We start from the raw sequence: 10,301 nt of genomic DNA on the forward strand, positions 1-10,301 counted from the left end.
TATTTGACAGAGACACAGCAAGAGAGGGAACACAAGCAGGGGGAGTGGGAGAGGGAGAAGCAGGCTTCCCGTGGAGCAGGGAGTCCAATGCGGGGCTCGATCCCAGGACCCTGGGATGGGATCATGACCTGAGTGGAAGGCAGACGCTTAATGACTGAGCCACCCAGGCGTCCCTACCTTAAATTTTTTTGCTGAGAACTTTTCTTTTGTTTTAAAGAATATGTGTCCTTATATCCTGGAACATTGCTAGAATCGCTTCCTTAAAGTTTTTTTCTGATCATTCAACACATGGATCATTTCATGACATCCCCCATCCCTTGGTCAGGGAGAGTGGCTTTTCTTGGGACTTTGTTCCATCTTTGTCATTGGCAGCTTCAGTTTTGGAGCTGCTCTAGCACCCAGGCTGGAATATAGGTTGGCAGGGAAGGAAAAACCCTGGAAGGTTCTTAACACGAAATTATACCTTAAGTCTTGGGGTTCTTAATCCTCCTGCTTTCATCTACCTTTCAAAGGCTTTTTTTTTTTTTTTTAAAGATTTTATTTATTTATTTATTTGAGAGAGAGAGAGAGAGAGAGAATGAGAAATAGAGAGCACGAGAGGGAAGAGGGTCAGAGGGAGAAGCAGACTCCCTGCCGAGCAGGGAGCCTGATGTGGGACTCGATCCCGGGACTCCAGGATCATGACCTGAGCCGAAGGCAGTCGCTTAACCAACTGAGCCACCCAGGCGCCCCTCAAAGGCTTTTTATACTTGTTTTTTCTGTTTCAGTCCAGTTGAGTTGTAGGTATTGGGCAAGATAGGATGGAGCGTGGAATGGGAGAGAGAGGGTGAAGTGTGCTTATTGCATTTTGTCCAGAATGCCCAAGTCCTCAATTTCTTTTAAAATAGGGTATGTGATCCTTTTTGTCAATCAGTATTTAATAGCATAGTTATATGTTACTTCCTCTTTGCAGAAATCCCAGAATGAGGAAATAACTAACACGACTGACAGTGTGTATACAGGTGGGACTAAAGTGACTGTACCATTTTTATGTAAATCTGAAGAACCTGATTTTATTACCAAATCTATTAGTTCACCACCTCTTTCTTCTGGAACTGTGGACAAACCTGTAGATTTGTCTACTAGGAAGGAAGATGATGCAGATTCTACGAGCCAAGGTAAAACTTGATATCTTTCCAAAAACCTTCTATGCATACATTACATAAGGTATACCTACTTGTATGTTTGAGAAAATAGACTCAAATGTGAATTTTAAAAACTCCTTTCCCTTTAAAACACATTTTGAAATTTATAAAGGGGCATGAGATATTTGTAATAACCAGAAAATCATACTGCCTTGTCAACAAAGATAATAAACATGTATTTTTATTGTTAGAATTGTAGTTATTAAGGAATATGAAGCATTGTGACTCTGACCTTTTTACCTGAGAATAAATGACAGTAGTTTTGCTTATGCAGAGATTTTCTTTGTGAAAATGGTGCCATTTGCATATTTGAATTATCATTGAAGTATATTAAAATTTATATATGAAGTAATTATAGATATTACAATAAGGTGGTTAAATTTTTATGATACTACAATGTCTTTTTCTCTACCTGCTTCATTAAATTAATCAGTTACAGTAATTAAGATCTGATATGCTTTCCTCCTTGTTTTTTCATTTCAGTTGATATTAGAAGAGGGGGAATCTTTTATAATTATATTCCTTTATAATTGCTTGTCTGTATTACCTAATTTGTTTCAGAAGTAGTCTTGAATGATGCACAATTACTACATCATTTATAGGTACTTGAGAGTCTTCATATGTTAGAAGAGGAAGTAATTTCAGACCTAAAATCTCATATGTTTTCAGATGATGAAAGTAAGGCTTAGGACTCTAAGAGATCATGTAGCTACACATTGTCAGAATTAAGACCCCCAAACACCTGGTGACCAAAGATAAGTAAGACGTTCATTTTTTGTGAGCTTATTTAGAATAGAGAACAGAAAAATTCTTCATGCAGATCTTTCCTAAAACCCTACCTGTAAATGAGTGATAGTTTTAGATTATAGAAGACTCTGTAAAGCAGAAAGTGTATAGCTCTATTATCAGGCTCAGTATAGATCTATATCTCATTTTTAAAAAAGATTTTTGGTAATCTTTTGGTGTAGTTTTCCATGAGAATAGTACCTGTACACTTAATACTGAAGAAGTTCAAAATTGGGTGTATTTTGTAACTTTTCTTTAGAGAAATAACCAGGAGACAAATAATGCACACCACACACCCAACCCCTTTGGTATAGTATAGAATGTCCCACCCCCATTCTCTCTGGGTCCTTTGATGTTCAGTATATATTAAATGAAATATTAAATTACTCTTTTCCTTTTGCCAGTGGAAAGCAAAACAGTTTCATTTGGATTTGGAAGTAGCACAGGACTGTCATTTGCAGACTTGGCTTCCAGTAATTCTGGGGATTTTGCTTTTGGTTCTAAAGGTAAGATCAGGAGGAGAGAGTTTAATGATGTTACAGAATGAAGCACAACTGAAAGAATTAGTCCTTTGCCACAGTATTGAACTAAGTTGGACATTTCTTTCCTCATCTCCACCTTCCATTTTGTTTAGGGTTTTAATAAGGAAGGGCTTCTATATTTTACTATTATTTTTGACATTTATTAATATAAACCATAAGAATTTTCTCTTAATTCACTATAAATCCTGTTGGTAGTCTTCCTCATCCTGAAATATAGAACCACCTTTCCAGTTTTGGAATTACCTTGATTTTGGTGCATTGTTCTTTTAATTATGTTTTTGGATTTGGTTTTTGTTAATATTTCAAGATTTGTGCATCTGCATTTTTTAAGGGGATGATTTTATAGTTTTCTATTTTTCTAGTTTCCTTGATCGAGTTTGAACATAAGGGTTGTGCTAATTTATCATGATAAATTTATGGTTGGTGAGGTTTCCCATCTTTTTTAGTGGTTTTCTGTTTTTAGTGCATTTTGTATCATTTGTAGAAAATAATACATTACTTGATTGTTTCAAGTTTATTGGCATATTACTTTCTCATTCTTATAATGACTTTCATATATCTGATTATAGCACCACCTAAGTTGCTTGATTTATGGAATAAATTTTATTGAAGATACATACTTACATGATTTATCTAATTCCGAATTAAATCCGAATAGTGTTATTCCCTCCCATATGCTTACACTTCTTTCACAGCACCTGCCTCTTACAGAAGCACATGTAAAACTTTCAGAAATTACCTTCAGGTATTTTTTGTTATGCTGGAATTCATAACTTCATTGATGTCAAGTTGCTTTATTTTTTTAATAAAGATTTTATTTATTTATTAGAGCATGAGAGGGAGGAGGATCAGAGGGAGAAGCAGACTCCCTGCTGAGCAGGGAGCCGGATGTGGGACTCGATCCCAGGACCCGGGGATCACGACCTGAGGCGAAAGCAGCCGCTTAACCGACTATGCCACCCAGGCGCCCAAGTTGCTTATTTTCGTTTTAATGTATAGTAGCCTGAAGTCAGAGGATAATAAAAGCCCTATAGTGGATATAGTTATCCACACAAAACAAAAAATTACCAAATAAAAGTTGAGTTAGGTTGCTTGTTTACTCAGTGTAACCTTTTCAAAGTATTCTATATGTACTGTGCAGTAAAGTGTAAAATAGGCTAGACTCAAACCTCATGATAATTTACTTCTCACCACCACTGGTCATTTTTCAGTGAGATGATTCACCAAGCTCTTTGTTCAACTACATTTCTCACTTTGTTTTGTTCTTAGATCTGACAGGAATTTGTGCTGTCTTTTCAAAGAAATACCTTTTTTGGTTTTTTTCAGTTCTTTTGTTTGTGTTTTGATTTATTTTTAGATTTTTTCATTGCTTTTCTTTAGTTGTTTTTTTAAGAGGTCATAAATTTCACAAGAATTTGGGTATCTTCTTTTTTTTTTCTTTCCTTTATTTTTTTATAACTTGTTTCTGGCATTGCATGGACCTTTCTGATTTTAAACTTTTTCTGTTTTGTTGGTTTTTTTTATGTTCAGAGGAATCTTTTTTTCTCTTATTTGCATATTCTGTGGTGATTCTTTTTTTTAAAATCTGTTCATTTTTTGTTGTGATTTTGTTTCTTTAAAAAATTCATTTTCTTCGCAAGTTCTATTCATATAGGTCTGTCAATCTTTCCACATCTGTTGTGTAATATTTAATATAGAAACTAAGAGAATAATAAGGGAATTCCTGTTCAGAGATCACCTGCCTTTGTCAGTAATCACTATTTTACCATATTTTCTTCAGATTTTGTAATCTTTTCATTAAACCTGGACACATAGTGGAAGTCTCCTATGTACTATTACGTAGAACTCTTACTGTGAAATGGATATTGATTATTGACATGTGTATCTTTACATTTTTACTGTAAAATTCTTCCTCCTGGTCCCTTCAAATCAGTGACTTTCAAAAAACTCTTGGCTTCATATTAGAATTTCCTGGGAGGTTTTTTGTTTTTTTTTTTTTTTTTAAACACCTATTATATTGGGCTCTCTGGGCATGGTAGCCCAGGCATTGATATCTTACAAAAGTTCCTGTGTGATTCTAATAATTCACCCAGCATTAAGAACCACTGAGACATTTTGGAATTTTCTGCCATACCTCTCAAGGGTCTTTGGGGGTAATTAAAAATTTTTCTCTGCTTGGGAGTTCCTGAACCAGTTTTGTTTTCTGTTTTTTTGTTTTATTTTGATTTAAAGATTTATTTGAGAGAAAGAGAATGAGAGGAGGGAGGGTCAGAGGGAGAAGCAGACTCCCCACCAAGCAGGGAGCCCGGTGCAGGACTGGCTCCTGGGACTCCAGGATCATGACCTGAGCCGAAGGCAGTTGCTCAACCAACTGAGCCGCCCAGGCTCCCTGTTTTTTGTTTTTAAGAGAGACAGGAGAGGGAGAGAGAGAGAGCGTGCCTGTACATGCAAGAGCATTGGTAAATGACAGAGTGAGAGGGGGAGAATCTTAAGCAGGCTTCACGCCCAGTGCCGAATCCGTTGTGGGGCGCCATCTCACAACGCTAAGATCATGACCTGAGCCAAAATCAAGAGTCGGTTGCTTAACTAACTGAGCCACCAGGCACCCCTCTTTTGCAATATCTTCCTAAGAATTTTTGTCTTCTCTTTTTAAAGTTCTTTTTTTTCTCACCACTAAATCTGGGTTAGAGGGAGTTACTGTTAATAGATACTCATTTTGTGCTTTCTTCAAGGTGCTGAGTTACTTTTTAAATGATCTGTGATATTTTTGCCTTCTTAAGAGTTTTTAGCACTGGATGTAGAATTTTCTAAGGTAGTGATTCATTAACAAGTGATGAAAAGTTAAGAGGCGTTTCTTTCCTCTAAGATAGTGAATAATGTATTATTAGCAGGCTGGGCCATCTCATTTGAGATGGGGATGAAGAAGGAACTAATTTTCATCTTCTCCAAGGTGTAAGTTCTTTGTTTCTCTGCATGGGAACAGGGAGTCTTCAGTTCCAAGAGCCTAGTATCCCTTAAGGATAGTTGGAGTCAGTGAGCTCCCAGCGCTACTATCTCCCAGCTGGCCAAGAAATCTAAGCTGTAACGCTAGTTACTTCAGGAAGAAGTAGAGGTAGAAAATCTACATGTGTTTAGGCTGCTTTGACTACTTTGGAAGTAGCAGGTGTGGCCTCTTTGAGAGGACATTTTTAGGTTCATAAGTTATTTTCACACATGATAAAAAAGTAAATTACCTTTGGAGCTGAGCTAATTGTTCAGAGTTCCAGGGTATGTATTTTTAAGAACGTGCTTCATTACTGGAAGTTCTTGGGTAGTTTAGTATCATGAAATTTGCCTAAGGCTCAGATGATCTGATCTTTGTAGCTCAGAGCATAAACAATATTAAATGTACTGTGTGCTCACTATATGAGTTCAACTTGTCAGAGTAATATAATTTTAAGCATTTTTACTAAAAGTATATATCATTGGAAATTATAGGCCTCAAGAAAGTAACAGGGGGATTAAAAGCATATAAAATTAGATACCACTGTTTAAATATCCCAATTTATTCATCAGATAAAAATTTCCAGTGGGCAAATACTGGAGCAGCTGTGTTTGGAACACAGTCAACCAGTAAAGTTGGTGAAGATGAAGATGGTAGTGATGAAGAAGTAGTTCACAATGAAGATATCCATTTTGAACCAATAGTGTCATTACCTGAGGTAACTATTAAAGAATGGAACTCTTAATAACTTCACATTTTAAGTTTAAAACTTGACATAGGCTTGACTTGCAGGACTTCGTTTGCATTTCTTTCAGAATATTTACCCTTTCAAATGGAAGCTTTTTATTATTTTATATGTATATAAATTCTACATGAACTTATTGGGAAGAACTAAGTTTTTTCATGTTTTTAGAATATCTTGTTTTCATAACGTAATTCTGGGAGTAAAAAAGTATCCAATCTCATACTTACTGAAATCCTTTCAATAAAAAGTAAACTACATTTTCTGGACAAGAATGTTATTTTAGGCAAATTACTTTGTCAGTTTTCAACTACAATCAATAGTAGATTGTATTTATAAATACAAATAATATAAAAAAAGGAATGTATTTACATTCCAAAAGGAGGCAGAATACTACATAAGAGAAATATTTCAAGACAAACCAGGTCTTTACTGCTTCATCCAAATCAGATGTATTTCTAGCCCTTGGATATTACCATTTATCTTGATACTATAGTTGAAATTCTGTTATTGTCATTGCAAAACAATACGAGGAATTTGGATCTTTGGAATTTGTCATGTTAAAAGCAGCAGCTTACAATTTTATCTACTGTCACAGGTAGAAGTAAAATCTGGAGAAGAAGATGAAGAAATTTTATTTAAAGAGAGAGCCAAACTCTATAGATGGGATCGAGAGGTCAGTCAGTGGAAGGAGCGTGGTGTAGGAGACATAAAGATTCTTTGGCATACAATGAAGAATTACTACCGGATCCTAATGAGAAGAGACCAGGTTTTTAAAGTGTGTGCAAACCATGTTATCACTAAAACAATGGAATTAAAACCCTTGAATGTTTCGAACAATGCTTTAGTTTGGACTGCCTCAGATTATGCTGGTGAGTTCTACATTCAGATGCTACTTTTCACTTTTTTGGACTTTTCTAAAATCCATAACAAATATATGACAGTTTATAACATTTATTTTAATATTAAGGTCCGTCCCTGTGTTGTTTTGTTGTTTAACAGATGGAGAAGCCAAAGTGGAACAGCTTGCAGTGAGGTTTAAAACCAAAGAAATGGCTGATTGTTTTAAAAAAAAATTTGAAGAATGTCAACAGAATTTATTGAAACTCCAGAAAGGACAAGTATCACTGACAGCAGAGTTATCGAAGGAGACAAATCCTGTGGTGTTTTTTGATGTTTGCGCAGATGATGAACCTCTAGGACGTATAACCATGGAATTATTTTCAAACATTGTTCCTCTGACTGCCGAGAACTTCAGAGCACTCTGCACTGGAGAGAAAGGCTTTGGCTTCAAGAACTCCATTTTTCACAGAGTAATTCCAGATTTTGTGTGCCAAGTAAGTATTTAATTGTATATCACAGTTGAAGTCTAGAAAAGTGAACCACACTAACTTGAGAAATTTGAGTGTTTCTCTGCCTGGAATTTTCTTAAGATTTCTTTAGCTTTTCTGTATATTAGTTGGTGTCAGCACCCAACTTCCTTCTTGTCCCCACAAAAAACTTTTAACCTAAAAATGGTTTAAATTTCTAATACCTTGAAACCTACTAGAAATTGAGGGGAAAAAGACCTTTTCATTTTTGTCTTTCAGAAATGGGTATTAGTTTTCAAACCACATTCTCAAGGAAGCTGAGTTTTTAGGACTTAATGTGTAGTGGTAGATCTGTGTGTATTTTATTATTTTATTCAGAATTCCTATTAATTGAAATCTTCTTTCAGGGGGGAGATATCACCAAACATGATGGAACAGGAGGACAGTCTATCTATGGAGATAAATTTGAAGATGAAAATTTTGATGTGAAACATACTGGTCCTGGCTTATTATCAATGGCCAATCGAGGCCGGGATACCAATAATTCTCAGTTTTTTATAACACTGAAAAAAGCAGAACGTTTGGACTTTAAGCATGTAGTATTTGGGTTTGTTAAGGATGGCATGGATACTGTGAAAAAGATTGAATCATTTGGCTCTCCTAAAGGGTCTGTTAGTCGAAGAATTAGTATCACAGAATGTGGACAGATATAAAATCATTGTTTTTCATAGTAAATTTTACCTTGTATAAACAGTTGAATTGAAGCTTAGCTATTGTGACAATATGGTAATTATGTTCAGCTTTTGAAAATGGACGTTTCCAGTGTATAAATGTAAAATTGCAGCTTATAGCTGTTGTCACTTTTTAATGTGTTATAATTGACCTTGCATGGTATGAAATAAAAGTTTAAACACTGGTGTAAATCAGGTGTACTTGTGTTTATGTACTCCTGACATATCTGTATTAAAATGGAATAATACTAATCTTGTTAAAAGCAATAGACCTTCTCAAACTATTGAAGGAATATGATATATGCAATTTAATTTTACCTTTTAAGATATTGGACTTCCTGCATGGATAAACTTACCATTTGAATAAAGGGACCACAACTTGGATAATTTTTATTTTACATTTGAAATATATTTGGTAATTTTAACTATTGGTGTGCTCATTTATGCATAGAGACTCACTTATGAATGGGTAGAGCCACAGAGGGTAGAGACTTAACCAAAGTGCTCTTCTATAATCCTTGCACCTCCTGTATGGTTAAATTAACTTTTAAGTAGAGTACCTTCTTTTCTTAAAATGATATGTAGTTTCCTGTGCCCTTTCAAAGGTATTAAATTAATTTTTACATTTTAAACAAGTATTTCCTTAGTTTTGTTTTTGTTTTTGTTTTAACTTTTCTGTCATCTGTTTCTACTACCTCAAACTGCAGCTTGGTTCTGATGGAACTTGAATTTTTCCTTGCAGTTATTGTGATAAAGTATGACTATTTTAAAAAGGTCTATACCATGTTCTTTGGTTAAAGATTTGCTTTATACTAGATTGTTGCAGTACCTTTTTCTGGTGAATTTTGTAGCAAAAATAAAGTGACAATTGTTAACAGCCATGACATTTAAAAATTTATTACTTGTGCATCTAGTTTTTTGTTCATTCTAGAGCCAAAGTAAGGACAATTAAAGTTCTGTAAATCAGACTGCCACATAATTTCCAAAGCTCCCAGAAAGTGACTTCTTTTCAAGTTTGATACATACACACTGAACATTTATTTGGAAATGACTAGTATCAAAAGTTAGGCAAAGTGCTAAAAAGGCGGCAGAGTGGGGGAGAGAGGGGAGATGTTCTCATCAGCCCATTCAGTACAACTACAAAGAATCTAGAGCACAAATTTTTGTGTATTCTCGTTACCAACAGTGACTGCCTTCTACCCTCCTGTGTTCTTCCCAATGAAATCATCTCATTTTGTTTAGTGAAAGGCAGTGGCGTTTATTCCGTTGTTTGGGGATTTGGAAATAGGTTATCATGTAGTACCTGTTCAACCACCAGATAGAGGGATGTCATGTGTGGGGTGTGTGAGTAATGAGTGGTGGAATACTATCACTAAATCCACTTGGCCACAAAGCCAGGTAACTGAAATAAGCCTATTGCAGTGTCTCATTTGAAATTACCTGAACCTTACAGAGAGAACCATGGACTACATATATGCACATTTAATATTAAGAATTGGCTTCTTTGGAGACCTATGTAATATAAGTTGATATAAAGTGTGCTGTAGTTTTTCAGCTGGGACAACTGATGCCTTTGTCATAATTTTAGAATAAATTCCAAGTAAAGGCAAGTGTGCCTTAGATATTTTTTAGAGAAATCAGTTTACACTGTCTTCTATGCTGTCCTAAAGCATTAAGAAAAAAAAAAGCTAATGCTTGGACCAAAAATTTGATTAAATGACATGTAAACTTTTCCAGTATTAGTATTCCAAAGATGCTTAAGAGATGGCTTGGGGCGTTAGTGACGAAGACTTTGTGTCACATTTCAGGAAAGGACTTTGTGATTTCTCTTTGTTATTTGTTAATGTAGTATAAATCCACAATGACGTGTACTTTCCCCCCCAACTGACTCCACTTTATATTGTCTAATTAGAAATCTGTTTAGAGTATAAAGAATTATTCGTACACTAATATTTGATGGCAAAGAATATTGCTATAATTTTCAGATAACTACTTTATTAAAATGATCTTCTAAAACTGGTAT

General features: G+C 35.1%; 1 protein-coding gene across 2 annotated transcripts in view; it reads left to right on the forward strand.

Moving 5' to 3' along the window:
* The window catches only part of LOC112821723 (E3 SUMO-protein ligase RanBP2), an 85,923-nt gene extending 76,747 nt beyond the window's left edge, over positions 1–9,176 (forward strand). For both annotated transcript variants that reach the window (XM_025869113.2, XM_025869115.2), the window contains 6 exons: positions 953–1,157; positions 2,375–2,476; positions 6,068–6,213; positions 6,836–7,109; positions 7,240–7,574; positions 7,955–9,176. In XM_025869113.2, coding sequence (XP_025724898.1) covers positions 953–1,157; positions 2,375–2,476; positions 6,068–6,213; positions 6,836–7,109; positions 7,240–7,574; positions 7,955–8,260 — 1,368 coding nt within the window. In that variant the 3' untranslated portion in view covers positions 8,261–9,176. The remainder of the gene's footprint in view (positions 1–952; positions 1,158–2,374; positions 2,477–6,067; positions 6,214–6,835; positions 7,110–7,239; positions 7,575–7,954) is intronic.
* Positions 9,177–10,301: the final 1,125 nt, after the last annotated feature.

Source organism: Callorhinus ursinus, unplaced genomic scaffold (assembly GCF_003265705.2).
Source record: "Callorhinus ursinus isolate GAN/ISIS: 27379988/994484 unplaced genomic scaffold, GSC_fseal_2.0 scaffold10, whole genome shotgun sequence".
Taxonomy (NCBI): Eukaryota; Metazoa; Chordata; class Mammalia; order Carnivora; family Otariidae; genus Callorhinus; species Callorhinus ursinus.